We start from the raw sequence: 22,483 nt of genomic DNA, 5'->3' as shown, positions 1-22,483 counted from the left end.
GAACCAAGTCTATCTTGGGCCCTACATGGCGCGCTTATCAAATCTGCAGATGACAGGAAGTAGGGAGAGATAGCTAACCCCCTTGGATGACAGAGTCAGGACTCCAGAAAAGGTCTTGGCAGGCTGGAGCACCGGACCCAAACAAGCAAGGGGAAATGAACGGGGACAAACTGAAAGGCTTGAGCAAGAGATCAACCTCCCAAGTACAAAGGAAGTGCAGACAAACCATTCACCTGGAATGGAAAATAAATTCAAGGCAAGTCCATAGCAGAGCATGGAAACCCAGAGAGCAGCCTCCATTATAGGACGAGGAGAGGCAGAATGTCCAAGAAAAGGGAAGTCCTAGTCCCCCTGTGGCCCACCTTGGTCAGGCTCCATCAGGAGCATCTGGAAAAGGACTCAATAGCCTCTGGAAGGGGGCAGCTCGCATGGCAAAGAGCCTTGAGACTGGCCAGGACCAGAAAGTACAGCCTGGAGCAGAGAAGACCAGAAAACCCAAGAGTCGTCATCAATTTTTGAAGGGTTATGTGTTTCCCCATCTGTAAAATGAGCTGGAGAAGGAAATGGCAACACTTACTAGCTGTGTCAAGTCACGTTATCCTGTTTGCCTCAGTTTCCCCAATTGCAAAATGAGCTGAGAAGAAAATAGCAACACAGTATAGAAGTATAGGACAAAATATAGAAGAGGGTGATTAAATTTGCCAGGGTGGCCCCCGAGGGCAGAACCAGGAACAGAAAATAGAAATTGTGTAAAGAATTAGTAACTGTCAGGGGAGAACTGTCCCAAAGTGGAAGTCCTGGACAGATGCTTTGGAATCTCTCCCATCCATGGATGTCCAAGTGTTGGGGGCATCCTAGGCTGAGAGGGGCATCTGGGGGCACCAACATAGAGTTTGTTTTTCCTGCTTTGCATCTATGCTTTCTCCCCCTAAAAGAACTCAAGCTGCTCGAGGGCAGGGACTGCTTCTTTAGCACAGTGCCTGGCAAATAGTGAGAAATGCTTTTTTTATTCCTTTATTCAAAATGCCTTTTCTGTGAATTCTTCACAGGACCCTTTGAGACAGACTACGAATACTGGGACAGACTCCCAGCAAACCGAGCCAACAAATATTTACCCAGCAGAGGCTGGGAAATAAAACCTAAATCATGAGAACTCCCAGAATGGGAGGGTCTCAAAGTTAGAAAGGAAACTAGCTGCCCTATTATCTGGCTCTTCCCTCTCCTTCTCATTCTCCATCCCTTGGGAACCATCGCCCTCTCAGGCTTCTTGGATAAGTGATCACCTGTGTCATTTGGAAATAGAGACAACATACACTTAGCTAAATGCTGGAACGCCTCTAGTCACAGGGAGCTCATTGCCTCATATTCCATCTTTAGCTGGCTCTGATATTTGGGAAGGAGACCTTTTTTCCCCTTTACCTTCCATCCATTAGAACCAGCTTCCCGTCTGGATTCCAATCCAGAGGAATAATCCCAAGGATCCTAGGATCAGGGCCCCGTGCAACCTCCTCATGTTACAAATGGGGAAACTGAAAAGAGCCTGAGGGATCTCACAAGCAGCAATTATCAGAGAAGAGAGTCTGATTCTAGAGCTAGTGATCTGTCCACTGTGCTTCAAAGCCGATTCAACAAGATTATTTTCAAACATTTAAAATCAGGGATCATGTCAGGGGAGACCACCTGTGCATCATTAGGTGCGGAGGAGATGGAAAATAGCCTTAGAGGGGCAGGTCTTGGCAGCTGGATTGGGAAAGGCCTCCTACAGAAGATGGAACTTGAGCTGAGAACCAAAGGAAGTCATGGATTCTCAGAGGTGATGAGAAAGGACAACACCCCAAACAGCGGGTATGGCTAAAGCAAAGGCACAGAGGTGGGAAAAGAAGGATTATATCAGAGAAAAGACAAGCTGGACAATATGGCTGAAAGATAAGTGGTGTGGAGGGGAATATGGTAAAAGGAGATAAGTGCTAAAAAAGGACCAGGTTATGAAACAAATGTTACAGCTGATCCTGGAGGCAATAGAGATCTAGTTGGAGGGACAGCAAGATGACGCAGTGGATGGAGCACCAGTCCTGAAGTCAGGAAAACCTGAGTTCAAATCCAGTCTCCGAAACTTAAGACTTATTAGCTGTGTGACCCTGAGCAAATCATTTAATCCCAAACGACTAGCAAAAAAGTCTCAGTTACGTAGCATTTCTACTTGAATTTGCCATGGATGCAATTTCTGGTGTGTCCCCCAAATATAAAGGTGAACCTTGAGCTGGAAATGCAAGATTATTACAATTGTGGTTTTTTTTTTCCCCTTTACTAGAATGACGGGACTCATCTAAGTCATCTGCTCATCTAGAAGGGGGAAATGTCTTTTAGGATTAATTCCCTTTCAAGATCTAAAAGTTAAACACTTTTCTTTCAAGTAGGAAGAACAGATTTTCAGAAGATGCAAAAAAAACCCAAAAAATCCAAACCTGCAGATTTTTAAAAGCCTGTGCAAATCCAAATTGCTAAGGCATCGATCTGACAATGTTACCTGCCAGCTCAAGAAAGGCCAAAGGCTCCCTCTAGCCTCAAGAATCCAATATAAACATCTCTTTCAGGTATTTAAAGTCCTTTAAAAGATGGACTTGGGATTGGGAAGACAAGGGTTCAGATTCTGTGCCAGAAACTTGCTAGCTGTGTGGATCGGTGAAAATTATTAAACCTCTCTGGACTCAATCCAGATCTTTCCTGGAATCCTTTCCAAGGACTCCTGGATGTCACAGGGCCGCCACTGGAGACCCAGTCTGGGCTTTAGAATGACCTTTCCATCAAAGTAAGGAGTTTAGAGTAAGGTCTCTTGCCTATTAAGCCAGAATCAAATAGCCACAAGGAAAAAAAATGAAACAAAGCAACAGTGACTAGCATTTGTATTATTTCTTTTGATACAATAACCCTGTGATGGAGGCACTAAGTTCATACCCATTTTAGAGGTAAAGAAACTGAGATTGAGAGTGATTAAGTAAAAACAACAACAACAACAACAACAACAACAACAAAAGTGCATCTGAGGAAAAAAAGCTGGTCAGACCTAGGAGACTAGAACATTTCTTTGTGGTCCATGACTTGAGCCTTCAGCACCCCCTGAGAGGCTGCCTACTGCAACCCAGAGAATAATAAATGACAGGGAACAGAGCAGGATTCGAAACCAGACTTCTGCCCCAAAACACAACATTCTCTACTGCAAATTCTGCCACAGTGAACAAATAACAGCTCAATTCCTGACCCTATAAATAGTCACTGAGTTACCGAAGCTCTTTCCTCAACAGTTGATGATGTCTCTTATCAAACTCCAAATCTGGGTCCTAAGTTTCAGTCTTCTCTGTGGTTGCCTGCAATGGCGGTAGCTGAGTAGCACCAGAGTGGATAGAGCCGAGCCTGGAGTTCAGCTGTAGATTCCTCCTAACCACTGGTTGTTTATAAGAAGAGAGTAGCAGCTAGATGGTGCTGAGAACACAATGTTAGATCTGGATCCAGAGAGACTTGAGTTCAAATTCAGCCACACTAACTATGTGATCCTGGGCAAGTCACTTTCTCCTGATTGGCTCCCCTTCTTCCTACCCAACCCCCCAAAAATATCCAGCCATGAACATTTGTTAGCTATATGACTCTGGGCAAGTCACTTAATTTCTGTTTACCTCATAAACAAAATGGGGATAATAGTAGTTCCTACCACTTAGAATTGTTATGAGGATCAAATGAGATTATATAGATATAAAACATTAACTATATAAAGGCTAATTATAATTTAGACTCAAGGTTGACTTCTAGGTTAGAAAGGATAGAAATACCCTCAAAAGAAATAGTCAAGTTGCATAATGGATATAATGTTTTTTGTGCTATAATAATGTCAGTTATTCTTATTAACTCCAGAAAGTCCCATAAAGCCAGAGTTTCATGTCTACTCATTTCTTCCTATCATGATCTCTCAAGTCTGCCATTAAAAAAAATCACCCATCTAATTTTTTTCTCTAAAACTTAAGAAAAAAATAGCACACCAGAGTTAAAAGTTCACAGATGAATCATAAAGCCAGAGGTCTGCTCAAAGGGGGTCTATCCATCATTATTCCAGAAGATTTCCCAGAACAACTAAACCCTTTCTCTGAAAGAGATGACAGCTGCATAGACAGAGACACCCCCAAGAAGGGCAAATGGGCTGGGAGTTTGATTCAACAAGCTCAGTTTGGAAACTTTCTGTCAGCACCTTCTGTTCCTGCTCTTGGAAAGCCATCCGGATTTCCGGGGCATCTTGGAGTATTGGCAAAAACTTCTGCCTAGAACTCTGCATTTCTTGAAGGCAGCTGGGGGATTTTGGGAGAAAAAACACTAGGTCTAAGCTCTGGTTTAGTATTCTCCAATAAATTTTTGCAAATGAGGCAGAAGGGGATAGTGGATGGAGAATTTACCTTGAAGTTGGGAGCCTATGGGTTCAAGTCTTGTCTTTGCAGATTTTGAGTCCCTGATAAGTCCTTAACCCCTCAGAAGCAAATCTTTTATTTTATCCAGAAATCTTTTCGGCCATTGTTCCTGGATGGAGCATATCGATCTACTTCCCCAAATCTCCACTTCTCATTTTTCTCACTTTTCAACCAAAAAGCACTCTTCTTTAGCTACCATGCCTCCATTAGACAGTTTGTCCGTGAGAAAAAAAAAAAAGCATTTGTTAAACACTTACTAAATGCTAGGAGGAGGAGAATGTCAGCTCCATGAAGGGATGGACTGTTTCTATACCACTGCTATGTACCACAGTGCCTAGCATACAGTAGGTGTTTAATAAATGTTTGCTGATTGATTGAATGGTTATATTTTTATCCCTACACTTAGCACAATACTGGACACATTAAATGCTGAATACATGTTTTTTCCTTAATGAATTCATTCACGCATTCAGGGTCCCAAACAATACTAATCTGCATAGGTATAGAGGGAATTTCTTCATCAAGATAATTCCCAAAACTCATGAAATCATGTATCTGGACCTTCCCCACTCCCACAAGATACCCTACACCAATGGAGTCAAACTCATAGAGAAATGGGGACCCTAAACCATCCATGAGGATTCCTGTGGGCTGCAAATTAACTTAGAAAACTCCCTATTAACATTATCTATGTCTTTTTATATTTTTGTTTATTTTGTTAAATATTTCCCAGTTATATTTTAATCTGGTTGGGGGCACTGAGAGGCCCTAAATCTGACACCTCTAGTCCAGACCACGGCAATACCCTCCTCAATGGTCTGCCTGCCTTTTCTCTATCTCTTCTTTAATACATTTGCCACACATCTGCATCAAAGTCAAGATATTTAGAGAATGAGAGGAAAATACACTGACCTCTGAGAAAGCAGGAGACCTGGTTTTTAATCCCAACCCCCCATTTCTTGGTCTCTCTGACTTTGGTCACTGAACCTCAATTTTTTTTCTCATTTGTATAACAAGTGAATAGGATTAGATAATTTTCAAAGGCCTTTCCAACTCAAAATTCAAAGAGCCTGTCATTTGTAGCTTTCTCTCTAATTATTATTTAATGGATACTTCTTTCAATTATTTGGAAAATATTAAGAACTATCAATTAACTAGGGCTAATTTACAAGAGAAGGAAATGGCAAACCCTTCCAGTATCTTTGCCAAGAAAACCCTAAATGGTAGCATAAGGAGTCAGACATGACTGGAATAAGTGGACAACAGCAACAAAAACTAGGATTTAGTCTGAGGACTTGAGTTCAAATCCAGTTTTCCTATTTATTCTCTATGTTGCCTTAAGCAAGTCTTCTTGAACCCCCAGGGTATAGTTTCCTCACCTATACATTAGGGATTTGAACTTGATGGCCTCTAAGGTCCTTTCCAGCTAAGGATTCTCCAACTTTCATTAAATTGTCTAGATATTTCTTCTGCTCAAGTTCTCTGGTGCCTCACTATGAATGGGGTAGAATGGAAAACTCTAAATTATCTTTTTTCCCTTAACTTTAATGGTATCTTATTCTTCCAAATACATACAAAGATAGTTTTCAACATTCACCTTTGCAGAACCCTTTGTTCCAAATTTTTCTTCCTCCCTTCCTTCCTCCTTCCTCCCCAAGATAGCAAGCAATCCCATATAGATTAGACATAGGCAGTTCTTCTAATATTTCCATATTCCTCATGCTCCGCAAGAAAAAAAATCATATTAAAAGGGGAAAAACATGAGAAAGCAAATAACAACAAAAAAATGAAGCTACTATGCTTTGGTCCATTGTCTCCATTGTTCTCTCTGGATGCAGATGGCTCTTTCCATCATAAGTCTATTGAAATTACCTTGAATCATTTCATTATTGAAAAGAGTCAAATCCCTAACATATATTTAACATGTTTTGGATGACCTGCCATCTAGGGAAGGGGGTGGGGGAAAGGAGGGAAAAATTTGGAACAGAAAGTTTTGCAAGGGTCAATGTTGAAAAAATTATCCATGCATATGTTTTGTAAATAAAAAGCTTTAATAAAAATAAATAAATAAACTAGAAGGGGGCGGGGGAGAAAAGAGCCAAATCCATCACAATTGACCATCATATAATCTTGTTGCTACTCTGTACAATGTTCTCTTAGGAACCCTAAATTATCAAAGGTTAGGTTGAAGATCCTAGACTCCAAAAGCTTTCCTCAACGTGGAAGGACTTCAGGTAAGGACCCAATGCTGGACTCTGTGTCCTAGAACCAGCCTAGCTAAGTTCAAAAAGCCCCATTGCTAGAAGGGCTGAGATTTTGGATTTTTCCACACCCAAGCCATAGAGTGTTTGTGACCTACACTGTTAGATAGATTCCTACCCACGTGCCAAAATACCGAGATATTTATCCATCCAATTAGTAAATGAAGCTTTACAGTAATAAAATTGGTTTCCTTTGAAAATCTCATAATTTTGTTTTATACACTTAAAAACATAATTCAAGGGAATTCATAGGCTTTCCCAGGCTTCTTGGCAAAGGGATCTGGGACACAAAGAAAAGTGAAGAATTCCTGCTTTAAAGGAACATTCTGATAATTTTCCTTAGACTATGTACTAGAATGCTCAATAATATCCTCTCTCTCTCAGAAATGACAATTCCTACATTAATATTGACCCAAAGAATTGACTGGCCATCAATCAGGGTTCTAACTGTATTATAAACATACCCAGAAACATCAGCTCTGACACCTAAGTCTAAGCATGGGATGAGGAGGAGATGGCACTGTTAAAAGAATATAAGGAAGGTACCCAGGATATAGACCCCAATCGTGAATTTTTTGGAGGATATGGACCTGGGCAACCTGCTTAGGATGAATGGGTCTGAAGTAGTGATTTGTGTTGTTGAGGAAGCAATTCTCAAAGTGATTAGATATATTGGGAAGTTGGGGTTCTGATCTCTAAAGACTCTGAACTATGAAATATATATATATTATATGTGTGACCCAACATCAACCTTTAATACCCACCGTTAGTTTCCCATAAATTGGGAGCTTACCTTAAAATCACACACACACACACACACACACACACACACACACACACACACACACCAGATGTTGGGTTTTGGGACTCACCTTTCCGAAGCTGGCAGCATTAACAGGTTGTGTGTCATTTTTCTCACAGAAATCCAAATAATGCATGTAGAGTGCACTCCTTGGAATGCAGACGCCTTCTGCAATCTCATAATTCTCTTCCAGCCTGGAGAGACAATGTCAAACCAGCCCAATAAATATCAACAGATTGATTACTATTTGTTGTCAATGCATCAGTCTAAAACAGAGAAAAGTTCTGACTCTGGAGTCAAGCAAACTAGGTTTAAATTCCACCTTGGATCCTTGCCACCTTTGTGGCATTGGGGAGGTCATTTTCCCTACTTGGCAAAGTGAAGGGGTTAAACTAGATCCCTTCCAGCTCTAAATGATCTATGGAAAAACAAACAAGGATTGGACAGGCTAAGGTAGTGTGGAGGGGAATGCACTTCCTCGTCATCTCATAAAATATCTTATTTTCATTCAAGACTCAATCCTTATGTTTTGTCACTTGAGGAGACTTTTTCTTCCCCAGAGTTGTTGGTTCTCACTCCCTTTCCTCAAACAAACATGTGTGTGCTCGTCTCTTTACATCTTATATTTTCCCTAACAGAATATAAAATGGGTGAAGAACTGCCTTGTTTTGGTTTTGTCTTTATATTCTCAGTATTTAGAACAATGCCTGGCAAGTAATTGAATTAATAAATGAATGAATTTCCAATTTGAATAGAATGTAAGCTCCTTGGAGGCAAGGACTATTTGAGTCTTGTCTTTGTATCCTCAGTGCACAGTACAATACCCAAGATACAGTAAGTGTCTATAAATGTTTGTTCAATTAAAGAATGAATTGAGAATTGTTTATTGAGCGAGCAATTGCAGAACCTTTACAATAGCATTCTAATAATTTTATCTTGGTATCACAGTATTTTACACAGGATAGCAACTTAATTGATGCCTGAATTGGAATTAAATTTCAATTGACTTTTCAATCCAACTGTATTACTTGGTTTCATGCTTGCCTGTCTACTATATTTGTTTATTATATTATTACAATTTGGGGACTGAATTTTTTTAAGGACCAGATGTACTATCCTTCCTTTACTTATTCATTCAGATCATTTCCTACAGTGTATTTGCGACAGAAAATCCATATGCACATAGGATTTTAAGTATATATATATCTAAGTTAGCTAACATTTATTGAGCATCAGCTATGTCAAAGCGTGGTGCTGGGCACTATGGAAGATACAAAGTTGAGTTGCATATAGTTTTTGTATTTTCACAAGGAGTTTACAATCCTATAACTACAGCTCTTTGGGGATTACTAAGCCCTTTCCCCCAAATGAACCTACAAAGAATGTAATACCATTATTTTTATATTTACTTCTAATAAGAGGTCATAAGGCTATGAGAGGTAAAGGGACTTATCCAGAGTCATATAACTAGTAGGTTTTTGGAGCCAGCTCTATGAATCTGCTCTTTCCATGATATAGTTTCTCTAATCTTAAAAATGAGCTAAAATTCAATTCGACAAGTAGTTAAGTGCCTAGCAAAGGGAACATAGATTTTTAGAGATGTCAGAGATCATTTAGAACTTCCTCACTTATAGAAGAGAAAACTGAATCCCTCAGATTCAATTCATTCAGTGAGTTACTCAGAAAAGAATAAGTGTTCTATCTGCTGGGGATGTGCAAATGAAATAGTCCTTGCCCTCAGAAGCTTACAATCTAATATTTAGTATCTAGGCATAGATACTAAATAGATAAAAGAAAATGAAGTAGATTGAAAAACAAATAAAATACATGAATTCTCCCTGCCAAGACCAGATGTCACTAGGAGTGAGAAAAACTCTAGAAGCTGGGCAAAGAAGAGATCAATCACTAATAAAGTGTTAAGCACATGGGACCATGTGTCCCAAAGGTACTCTGCTCTATTAATGTTAGGAACACAAGGCAAAAGATGAAGTCTAACATCTCTCGTGATCTAGTTAAAACACTGAGAGAAACCGCTGATCCCATGAAATAGTATTCTCTCAAACCTTTCTCAAAGAAATTTAAATGACCCCATCTATTTGTTGACCCTGATCCTGACATCTGGTTGTGAAATAAGCCACCAGGACTCACAAGGAAAGGTTAAATCACATGATTTTCAATATCCCGGCCAGGAGCAGCGAACCATTGTTATCAGATCCGGGCAATTGGTTTGCGGACTCCGAGCTAATTAATCAGTTACCTGTAAAAGCCCGATTCCTCCCCAATAAGTAAATTTCTATGTGTGTTTTGTCCCTCCGACAGACTCGGCTTCCATTGGAGTCATTTGGGTGGTGTATGGCCATTTTAATAAGCTCTATGGACAGATGAATGCAGTCGCTTTGTAAGGGAAACATCTCTCTTTTGTGAGTTTCCACAGGAATATTATCACGGCATCTTTCCCCCAAATTCATAGACCTTCAACAAAACCTCTTTTCAAAGACCAGAGAGTCCGCTTGTGTCCCCTTGTCACTAATTGGGACGTCAGTTCCCTTGGCAGAATGAAAAGCTGTTAATTATTTCTCTTCATATCTGACGAAATTTCCCTCTTTTCTCCTCTCTTTCAGAGGGGATCATTAGCCTGACATAGCGAACAAAGCCACGTTAGGACCTCAACTTCTTAATGATCAAAAAAGAAAAATCCCCCCACTCGGTCCATTTTCTTATCTTCTATTTAACAACTTTATCATATTTGAATTTAGCCTCATCCTATTATGGAGAGATAATGAGGCTGCTGGTTTGCTGGCTGACGGAGCCCATTCTCCATAGGATGCATTTTGAAGGTACCGACAATAACAGCTGAGAGTTTTCTATACCAATATTTGCAATAAAAAAGTCACAATATTGAGACTATGTTTTCCCCATTTTTATCTTAAACCTGGGCTTTCTTGAATATACTTAAGTACGGATTTATTGGGATACTAGAAAATATTCAGGGGCGCAGTTAGATGAACAGTGGATAGAGCACCAGCCCTGGGAGATCTGAGTTCAAATCCGGCCTCAGACACTTAATATTTCCGAGCTGTGTGACCCCGGGCAAGTCATTTAACCCCAATTATAATTTCAAAACCAAACCAAAACGACAATGACAAGAAAATGTTCCATTCTGGGAGAAGATCTGAATCCAAATTCTGGCACAAACCAAGTCCTGTGAAACAGCTTTTTCTTTTTCTTTTTTCTTTCTTTTTTTGCTGAGGCAATTGGAGTTAAGTGACTTGCCCAGAGTCACACAGCTAGGAAGTGTTGAGAGCAGATTTGAACTTGGATCCTCCTGACTTCAGGGCTAATGCACTATCCACTGCACCACCCCTACCAGTAGAAGAGATATATGTATCCTAGTTACTTCAAGCATCTGCTGCAAGGTGAGCTTCTTTTAAATTTAAGAGAGGATGGAAGACAATATGATGAAACCCTAGCCTTAAAATTAAGAAGATTAGAGTTGAAGTTTTGATTCTGACATATGTTGGATGTTTGTTCTGAGCCAGATACTTAAGCCCTTAAATCCTCAGTTTCCTGATCTACAAAACAGAAATAATAATCTTGTAGTATGAAGTAAAGCTGGTATTGTAGATAGAAAACTGAAGCCCAAAGGACCTGAATTCAAGTCTCATTTCTAACACGCTTCTGTCTATGTGATCTTGAGCAAGTCACACACCTTTCAGTGTTTGAAGTAACTCTTTAAAATTCTAAGACAAAGGTACAGCTAGGTGGCACAATGGATAGAGCAAGAGCCCTGAAGTCAGGAGGACCTGAGTTCAAATCAGGACTCAGACACTTAACATGTCCTAGTTGTGTGACCCTGGGCAAGTCACTTAACTCCAATTGCCTCAGGGGAAAAATTCTAAGACAAGGAGAGGATTCATATACTTGGAAAGAACTTTCACCCCCAAATTTACCCACACCAGTGAAACCACCTCCCCCAAAATGGCTACACTGTGAGATCTTACACCAATTTAAAAAAATTTCTCTTTTTCATATCTTTACAGACTTATCTGTGTCAGACATTTTTATCAAAAGAAAAATGAACAGGATTTCACAAAATATGTCTGAATCTGAATAACTCTTTATGGATTTAGAAAAATCTAAAACTAATGGAAAATTTCAGAAAAACTGGTTTTGGAGATAGCTGAATCAGTTTAGCTAGATCAATCAATCAACCAACAAGCATTTATTAAGCACCTGGTATATTCCAGGCTCTGTGCTAGGGTAAGAAATGAATGCTATATATTTCCTTGAATCTTAACATAGATCTTTATATATCTCTATAATTAGAAAGTAACTTCTAGGAAGGCAGGGATTATACCAAATACATCTCCTTAGTGCTGGATAGTACTGCACAGTTAAGAATTCAGTCCTTTCTTGGCTCTTTTGAACAATGAGATGATTCAAGGCAATTCCAATAGACTTTTGATGGAAAGAGTCCTTCCTATCCAGTCAGAAAACAATGGAGCCTGAATGTGGATCACAACATAGTATTTTCAGCTTTTGTTGTTGTTGGTTTGCTTGCTTTTTCCCCTCTCATTTCTTTTCCCCTTTTGATCTGATTTTTCTTGCATAGCATGATAAATGTGGAAATACGTTTGAAGAATTGCACATGTTTAACTTATAATGGATTACTGGCTGTTTAGGGGAGAGGGGGAAGAAAGGAGAAAAATTTGGAACACAAGATTTTGCACGAGTGGTTATTGAAAAAAATATCTTTGCATTGCATGTATTTTGAAAAATAAAAAAGCTATTTTTTTAAAGAATTCACTCCATTGAGTACAATCTTCAACATTCATGCATTTAACTTTTTTTTTTATTATAGCTTTTTATTTACAAGTTATATGCATGGATAATTTTTTAGCATTGACAATTGCAAAACCTTTTGTTCCAACTTTTCCCCTCCTTCCTCCACCCCCTCCCCCAGATGGCAGGTAGACCAATATATGTTAAATATGTTAAAGTATATGTATACAGATTTAGAGTTATTTTGTCATGCATTTAACTTTTATGACTTCAAGCACCCATGGGATTTTATTAGTAACCTCATTTTTGCTTTCATGTTGACAACCACACATATTGACATTATGTAGAGTGGAAGAAAAAATGAGAGGAGGATATGGGCAAGTTTGGGGAGAACCTGGTATCCTCCCAATTTCGTGTGACACGAAAAGTGAATATTGTCTGAAATTATTTTTATCATTGACAAAAGATCATAGAATGCTAAGGAATTATTAACAAGAAAAATGTTTTGCATATTAACCAATTTTATTTTGCATGCTGAATTTTATGGTTAATAATTTTTGTGGTTAATAATTTTATAGTTATAGCTAGGAAAACATATATTATCAGAATTAATGTTTTGTTATAGATAATTATATTCTGAAAAGTATATTTTCTGTAATCTCTAGTGAAATAATATAGTTTTTGATGGTTTAAGACCTAATGTCTTATTTCCCAAAATTTCAGTGTATCAACATTTGAATTTTTGACATTTTCTAGGAAAGTTGTCCCTGCAAAAGTTGAAGATGGTCTATATTTATCTTTTTGCAGCTTCTACACTCCCAGGATTATGCAAGGTAGGCTAAGGGATACAGAAATATAAGAAATATAAGACATTGTCCTGGCCCTCAAGTGTCTTGCAATTAAATGTGAAGGCCAGGACATGCAAGAACACATGTATAAATAATTAGAGAAGAGGAAAGACAGCATACAGCATTTCAGAAAGGCCCTATGCAAAAGTACCCTCCATATCATCCCTGACAAGGGGTCCTTGAGCTACCACTTATAGACTCACTTCAAGTGATGGAGAGCCCATTACCTCCCAAGGCAGTCGATTCTCTCATTGTTAGAAAGTTGTTTTTTCCTTTATACTGAACTGAAATCTGAGCTTTGGTACTTTCCCCCCACCCCCCACCGTCTGTGTGGCTTAAAGAAAAGAGTGCCAGAGTTGGAGCCAGAAGATATGGGTTCAAATCCCGAATGTTCCACTTTCTATAGATGGGACTTTGGAGAAATCATTTCCCTTGTCAGCCTCAGTTTTCTCATCTGTAAAATGAAGAAGGACTAGATAATCTCTGAGGATAGTTTCTGAAATCCACACCAGTCAAAATTCCAATGAAGCTTTGATCTTTCATGATCAAAAAATCATGATCCTACACTAAGGAAAATGTTTCCAAGATTTTGAATGCGGCATCTCCCCAGGGCCAAAAGTGAACCTTTCTTTTGGGCTGTTTTTTTAAATTCTACTTTCTGGTTCTCTAAGATAATTGAACACTTTCTGTCGGGGAGAAGTGATTAAATCTATCTGGTATATTATCAGATGTTGAGGATGCTACTGAAGAAAGGAAACAAGCATTTATTAAGTGCCTACTATGTGCCAGGTGCTGAGCTAAGCACTTTACAAATATTATCTCACTTGATACTGAAAGTAGGATAATTGTGCACTGGAGCCAGGGGCACCCCCACAGTGTCCAGTTATCCCTCAGTCACTTAATCTGCAAGAACTAATTAAGAACTTGTTATACATCTTCCCTTGTACTATGGATGTGCAATCAATGTTGACACAGTGGAATAAGCTAGGCCTGGAGTGGATACAGGAAGCTTAGAATATAAGCTATTAGCCTGGGATTCAGTGCAGAAAATCAGAGTGGATTCAAGAGACTAGGATTGAAGCGGCAAAATCATGGCATGGTAGATATCAAGAAGATCCTGAGTTCAAATACTTTGCCAGACATTTCCCAGCAATGTAACCTGTGGCATGTCATTCATCAGCTTTCTGCCCAAATAATATGGATAAAGTGCTCTGTAAATCTTAAGTATTTCAGAAATGTTAGCTTTTACCTCTATGAGAATCTCTCTTTTTCTTTTTTCCTTCCTTCCTTCCTTCCTTCCTTCCTTCCTTCCTTCCTTCCTTCCTTCCTTCCTTCCTTCCTTCCTTCCTTCCTTCTTTCCTTCCTTCCTTCCTTCCTTCCTTCCTCTCTCTCTCTTTCTCTCTCTCTCTCTCTCTCTCTCTCTCTCTCTCTCTCTCTCTCTCTCTCTCTCTCTGTTATTAGGAATTTAGAATCCCCTAAGCATATGAGGATCAGCCTGTGGTAGATTTGAAGTTCACAGTCCCAATGAGGGTCCTAGAATTTCTAGTGGTTAAGTACAAAAAGGTGAGAAAATGAGACAGGTTGGGCTATGTTCTGAATCTACAGTGATAGTGGGAGCCATGATGAGTCTCCACATCTGATTCTAAAATGAAATTTCTGAGCTCCTAGTAGTCTCTGTAAGAAAAGAATAAATGCCCTAGAGGGAAAACACACATATAATACACATTACAGATACATGATACAATACAATGTAATGTAATATAATACAATGTACCATAACATAATACAGTGTAATATAATGTGATATAATCAATACAATGAAATGTAATATAATATACTGCAATGTAATATGGTATAATATATGTGCATATATAATATACTGACTCAATTATTAAAATGGTATAAAATTTGGTATAATGGACATAAGGCTGGACTTTGAGTCAGGAAGAAGGGTGATCAAATCTCCCTTTGAAAACTTACTAGATGTGTAATCCAGGGCAAGTGATTCAAACTCTCTGTGACTGGCACACAGTAGTTGATTAATAAATATTTATAATCAATGATTGATTGATGAGTGGGTTGGATGTGATGCTTTGAAGTTCCCTGCCAGTTACAACAGTGACATCTTATGCATTAACACTGAAACCTGAATTAACATAAAATGAAATTGGGGAATATTTAATAATATGAATAAAATACAATCAAACATGAAAAATATTACATTTTAAAATGAAGTCAATATGCAACTGGAAGGGACACTTTTATATGGGTTAGTGGATGCTGCTTCTATTCTTGTTTGATATCAATCTATGAGCCTTCATCACATCATCTTAATATCCTTTATCTAAAAAAAATGAAGGGATGGGACTCAGAGCTCTAGGATCCTTTCAGTGCTATATCTATGAAATTATCCAAGATGAGCACTGGTTTGCAACTGTAATGTATTCATTCAATATTCCCTAATTTCATAAACCTATATGAAGTACCTACTGTCTGCAAAAACAAGGTGCTAATCCCTGGAGGGAGACAGGAATGTAAATAAGCTATGATCAGTTCCTTCAAAGAATTTAAAGTATAATTGTGTTTATGTGTTATAATCTCAGAACTTGGTAAAGGTCACAGAAAAAGACAGAGTGCTGGGGAAAAAAGGGAGATAGGAATTATTTTTAGTTACGGACATTAGAGAAGGCTCCGCAGAGGAGCTGCTCTGAGTGCTGGATCTTAAAGGTGTGTGGAATAGAGAGAGAGAAGGTGAAGAACTTACAGGAATGTATGAACTCTTTTTCTGTATTTCATTTTCATTATTTCTGTGTTTCCCCTATGACCTATATAATATGTGCAGGCCCATATTTACTTGAGCCTTGGCCAGCTATAAACACATTTTCTTAACCTGAGCTGATGACATTTATCGATATTTAGTCTATTAGCTTGACCACTGTTTGCTTGATTAAGCCTGAAGGCCTTAATGCCTTCTCCATGCTCTCCTCTTGTATAAAAGCTATGTATCTTTACTACTTCTTTAGCCCTCCTATCACGAGCTTTCTCTTTCTTATCTCATAATGGAATGGCTCATCCTCTGGAGGTTTTCAATAAACAACTTTTCTGCTTTTTACCAAATGATCTCTGAGTAGTCATTTTGGGTAAGGGTCTTCTACATCCCTCACAAAGGCATCGAGGGATGCTTCCAGGAGAAATAGACAGGAGCAAAAAGGACTTTTCAAAAATGGAGAGAAAAATGAGAACTCTGAAATAGAAAGTGTTAAGATAGTGCAATATGTCTAGTAAGTGAGGAGATGCAGAATGTAATATAAATGTAAGGATAGTTGAGACCAAATCATAGAAGTCTTCAATGCCAGGCAAAAACCTTAGCTTGGACTTTATTTGGTGGATATTTTGGGGGCAGGGGAATAACCAGGGTAGGACTATGTTCTAGGAAGATTAATCTGTCAGCGGTACCGAGGATGAATTTTGTCATCCTTAATGACTTGAGTGTGACTTAAACAATAAGTAGCCTAATATGCTCTCTTCTTAACACTCAGTCTAGTCATCACTTAAATTGGCATTTCGTGCAGACCTGACCTTTCCCTTTCATTAATGGGAACTAGACTAGACTTGTCGCATCTGAAGTTTAATGAGGTCTGGACTGTGGGCAGTGCTTTAACACAGGAACTAAGAAAAGGGGGTAAGCCTACAGCTCTGGTACCATCCTCTAGGCTTCTCCATTATGCCCAGGGATCCTGCACGATCACTTTGGCCCAGGAACTCACACCTCCTCAATGCCTTTTGCCCCTGTGGTCCCCCTTTCCTTCTGATTGGAGAGCAGAGGTCTCTCCTCATAGGATCTCCCCTGGAGGAGTGTGCCATCTCTTCATTTCCCATCCAGCTGCCCTCCTTGTATTTCCCCATCATGCCTTTCCCTTCCAATCCTGGTATCTTCTGTGCCCTTGAGCCCAGTTTTGTATATTGTCCTCAAAGTAGATTCTAAGTTCTTTGAGGGCAGGGGCTAGCTTTGCTTTTCTTTGTATCCCATTTCTTAGCACACAGCCAGGCACATACTAGGGACTTAATCCATGTTCATTGACTAACTACATGATATATGTAGTCCAATAGACCATTCCATGCCCCTCTCTTTTTGTTTCTCTCTTCTTTCTATCTCTCTTCCTTCTAGTTCTGTCCCTCCTTCCTTGCTCTCCTCTTTCCCTCTTTTCTTTTTTTATTTCTTCCCCTCTTCTCTTCTCTTTCTATTTTTATCTAATTTATTATTATTATTATTATCTACTTCTCTTCTGTTTTCTCTTGGTTTTTTTTATTTTATACCACTAATGATTTCTGGCATTGGCTTGCCCACCTGCTGACACAAAAGTTTATAAGTTTGTTGATCCCCACTTTGGACCGCCATGGCTTCACATTATGGGATGTGAGATAATAGCAAGGTTAAGCAGATTATTTAGCTGGTTAAATACCAAAATCAAAGAGAAATAAATAACATACCCATAAAAATTGGAGAAAGGTCTCCAATGAAGTGCCCCCAAAACCTGTCTTTAGTTTTGTTTTATTCAACTTTTTTATCAATGTTTGGGCTAAGACAAAGACGTTATTTATACATGATCTGAACTATTGATTTCAGTTCCGCCACCATATTTTAGGAAGGATACTGTAAAAACTAGAGGCAATCCGTAGGAAGGCATCCAATCTGATAAAAAGGTGGGACACCATAGCCAGATGAGGCTAAATTGAAGGAAAAAATAACTGTTGGTAAATGATTAGTGGCCTTCTGGAATATGCTATGTAATCCAGAAAGCTATAGAAAAGAGTATACATAGAAAAAAACATGATAGTTTTATTTAGACATATGAAAAGCTGCCATGAGAAAGAGGAAGGAGGCTTGTGCTTGAGCCTGGAAGTCAGAATTAGGAGAAAAAGAGTGAAAGATTTTGGCTAAACAAAAATTTCCCTAACAGAGATGTAGCAATGTGGAAGGGGATGTTTTAGTAGATAATGAGTTCTCCATCATTGGAAGTCTTCAAGCAAAGGTTGAATGATCACCCAACAAGAATAGAAGGGATTTCTATTCTATGAGGTCCTTTCAGTTCCAACAGTCTTTGGAAGGCTATATTTTGTGACTTTTGAATAAAGTGTTGAATTATAAATGGGAATAAATCAATACTTGCTGATTTTATTAAGTAGAGAGGGTGCAGGAACATTGTTTTTTTTTTTGAGAAAATCTGTGTTTCATAGAAAAGATGCCAAGCTGAGTTTTCTTCCTGCCTAGTTATGGCTCCATCAATAGTACAAAAAGGAACCTAAATTGGGCTCATGAATTACTGATTTGGGAACTTAAAAAAACTCAGACAAATTACCCTAGGGATTAATTTAAAAAAAATAAACTCTAACGGAGAACAATGTATGACCATTTAGACCATTTAATCTTCCCTTCCCTCCTTTTTGAGAAGGCCATCCTACACTCTGTAAACAGCTGAAAAGGAAAATGCCTTCGATTTGACAGGGCACAATGAATCTAACACAACACGGAAATGCCAGGAGATGTGTGCGGGGGATGGCGAGAGCAGGGGGAGGAAGGCCTTCCTTCATGAGCTGGCACAGAAGAGGCCTGAATGATCGGACGTTTCCATTTCTAAATTTTCTCCTTGAATAGAGGCCATTGTGTGAGTAGGATTCCAGCAGCACTGAGAGTCCCCAAGAGTGTTGGGATTTACTCACCCTTGTGCCGGAGGGAGCCGGAAAATATTGGGCAGAAGGCATTTTTACACTATTTGCCTGTTTTCTTCAGGGAAAACCACACGATCCAATTATTGTAGGCTTTCTGGCTGATGTATTATTTGTTATTTAAGTAGAAAGAGTCTTGAGGAAAGAATGATGAAAATGGGGGGAAAAGAAAGGACAGGTAGACAGAAGAAACAAAGAGTTGCCACCCCACGGGATGGACAAGGGATGGACCAACACTGAGTCAGTGGTTCTTGTCCTAGATTGTTCCAAAAGGCAACCAATCATTCAATCAGCAAACCTTTCTTAAGATCCTACTGAATACCAGGTATCGGATATATAAAGATACAAAAAAAAAAAAATAAAAGTCCCTGCCTTCAAGGAAAATAAGACATAAGGATCATCTAGACAGTTCTTAAATAAACATGTCACACAATAATTGTATTTGATAATATTCATCCACCCCTCCCTTGAGGTACTAAGCTTGGAACTGGGGGGGTCTGACTTCAAATTTCAGCCCTGATGCTTTGTAGTGGGACAGCCCTGAGCATGTTTGGTCAGTTCTTCCATGGATACTCCATTATCTTCCAGGACAAGAGGAAAGTGCTTTGCAAACTCCTTAGAGCTAGAGAAAGGTGCATTCTCATTATTATATCACATCCCTTGTCTTATATTTTGGCTTGCTCTAGTTGTTCTCTCACAAGGAACTGTTGGTAAATGATTAATGACCTTTCGGAACATTCTATGTAATCCAGAGAGCTATAGATTCAGACCCCGCTCCCCAAAACCAATGAATAAGCTATAAGCAAAGAATGGCCTGAACAGTTGGCATACAGTTATCATTTGTGGGGTGATGAAAGGAGAGAGATTAGATAGGGAATTCCTAGTGAGGAAAATCCCTCTATAGATACAGGTCAGTATTTATTAAGAAATTCATGGTGACAAAGAGCTTCCCTTGGGCACAAAGGGGGAATTTGCCCAGGGTCACATAGTCTCCTCATTCTTCTCTATCATTAGTGTTTCCATCAAATCATAGAGCTGAATCAGATGGTTTCCCTAGATCCTTTTCTTTAGCATTGGTAAAAGGGAGAGAGTGCTAAATTGAGAGTCAGGAGACCTAAGTTTGAATCCCATCTCTACAAAACACTGTGCAGGTAATTTATTCCTCTTTGAAGGCTCTGTTTCTTCCTCTGTTCAATGAAGAGGCTGGAGTAGATAGCCTCTAAGATCCCTAAGAGTCTGTAAGCTCTAAAGCCTCTGTTTAATAATAGCCATGTGCTAACAAAAGTGAATATGCCCATTCTTTGCATCATTAGGGATCCTAGCTCTTGCCAGATGTTCTCTAGAGAAGCATCTTCTAGTGATTTGCCCTTATAGGAAGTGTTTTAGCTAAATGTAGAGGATGGGGCAGGGCCAAGTCTACTAAAGAAAAAATAACTAGAAGCAATGAGGACAGGCTAACCCTGGAGTAATCACTTGTAAACCTAATCCAATAAGACCTAACCCTAACACAGACAGTGAGCAGCAAAGTTGGGGTGTATCTATCCATGTATCTATCCATCTATCTATCTATTATTCATCTATCTATCTATCCATCCATCCATCCATCTATCCTCATTTGTTCATCTATCCATCCTTCCATCCATCCATTTATTTATTACCCATCCATCACCTATCTATCATTCATCCATTTATCATCCATCCATCCATCTATCTATCTACGGATCCCTCCATCCATCCATTCATTTATCTATACATTCATTTATCCATCCATTTATTTATCATCCATTCATCTATCTATCCATCACCCATCTATCTGTCTATCCATCCGTCCATCCATCCATCTATGTATCTATCATTCATCCATCTATCACTCATTTATCTATCATCCATCTATCTATGTATCTATCTAATCGTCCATCCGTCCATCCACCTATCTATACATCCATCTATCCATCGATTTATCTATCATCCATCCATCCATTTATTTATCATCTATCTATCTATCTCATCATAGGTTTAACACTGGCAGAAACTGATTGTAGAGGTCATAGATTTCAACCTCTTTTTATAGATGAGGGAGTCTCAGAGAGTATGTTATTTATCACAATCTGTGAAAGAAGAGAGTGATTTCAAATGCTAGAGATGGGGTTTGGTCAGGGAAAACCCACTAAACTTAGCTTATTTTCATATTTTATATTGAGAAATGTACAGTGTTGGAATTCACAAGTCATTGAAATACTTCAACTCCCCTAAGAGTTTTGCATTTTCTACAGACAAGCTCATGATAAAATTATCTGATTATTATTAATAACAATCAAAACACATTCATTCAATACCTGAAGATTAATTACAAAGTATTCAGTTACATAATTTTAAAAAATTAAAAAACCCATTATCTTTTCATTTTGGCAGCAGCAAAGTTGGTGCAGTTGGCTCCATGGCCAAGACAGAAACACATTAGGGCTTTATTATGGCTTTCAAAGAGGAAACTTACCACTGAAGGGTGGCAGGTGTTGAATGGGGTTTGGACGCTCGGTTATTTTCTTTTTCCTCATCTGTGAAAGGAAAGAGAAAAAAAATTAAGACTCGGTAGGAAAAACAAAGAGTTTTAACTCTCCCAGATGGGGAAATGGTGTGTATGTCTGCCTGTGTATCCTCCCATTTGCAATTAGAATCCTGTCATGGATGCTTCCTAGTATTGATGCAATGGGCAGAATGAAGGATAACTTAAGAGTCTGAGTTTGAATCCTGGCTCTGCCTCTTGGTAGCTGAAAATTAGGAAATCCCAGCCTCTTGGCCAAGGTCTCTTCATTTAAAAAGGGAAAGGATTGTGCTAAAAGGCTCCAATGATCTCTTTACCTCTAGCTCTATGACTCTGGGATCATCAGATATACTAGGAAAGCTAATGAAGCTTAAGGAAATGAAATAATGACAGATTGTAACTCACAAACATAACCATGGGTGTCAAGAGAATTCTTTTACCCAAATGACACAGTAAATTGTAAGCTTCTTGAAGGCAGGGATTACCTCTTGCCTCCTTTTTTATGTTTTAATTTTGTTTCTTCCCTCTTTTTGTATCCCTTGTACTTAACACAGTTCCTGGGACACAGTAGGTGCTTAATAAGTATTTATTGGAATCAGGAGGAGTTTAGTTCAGACATTAGACACCTACTATATGATTAATTAGTTAGTGAATGGAATTTGAACTCAAGACTTCCTAATTCCATGGACAATTAGGTGGTGCAGTGGATAGAACACTGGGCCTAGATCAGCAAGATCTGAGTTCAAATCCAACCTCAGTCATTTAATCCTGATTGTCTTGCAACAACAACAAAACTTTTTATTGATAAAAGATCACTAGAGAGGAAAACTGTCTAAATCTTTTCTTAGCTGTTTTCTACAGACTGTCCTGTCCATTTTAGAGATGAAGAAACTGAGGCACAAAGAAGTAAAAATATCAAAGATTTAGAGTTGGAAGGGATGTCACAGATCTTCTAATTCAATGCTTTTGTTTTATGATGAGACAGCTCAAGTTTGGAAAGATTAAATGATTTGCTGGGGGTTATATAGCTAATGAGTGAAATTTGATAGTTGGAGGGGGATGCAGTGGAT

General features: G+C 38.8%; 1 protein-coding gene across 3 annotated transcripts in view; it reads right to left on the bottom strand.

Moving 5' to 3' along the window:
- The window catches only part of RFX4 (regulatory factor X4), a 134,241-nt gene that overhangs the window by 58,931 nt on the left and 52,827 nt on the right, over positions 1-22,483 (bottom strand). For all 3 annotated transcript variants that reach the window (XM_051961474.1, XM_051961475.1, XM_051961477.1), the window contains exons 3-4: positions 21,366-21,426; positions 7,585-7,708 (exon numbers count right to left, since the gene is read on the bottom strand). In XM_051961474.1, the coding sequence (XP_051817434.1) occupies positions 7,585-7,708; positions 21,366-21,426 (185 nt within the window). The remainder of the gene's footprint in view (positions 1-7,584; positions 7,709-21,365; positions 21,427-22,483) is intronic.

Source organism: Antechinus flavipes, chromosome 5 (genome assembly GCF_016432865.1).
Source record: "Antechinus flavipes isolate AdamAnt ecotype Samford, QLD, Australia chromosome 5, AdamAnt_v2, whole genome shotgun sequence".
Taxonomy (NCBI): domain Eukaryota; kingdom Metazoa; phylum Chordata; class Mammalia; order Dasyuromorphia; family Dasyuridae; genus Antechinus; species Antechinus flavipes.
The sequence above is the reverse complement of the archived record's forward strand: the minus strand, read 5'-3'. Positions and strand labels throughout refer to the sequence as shown.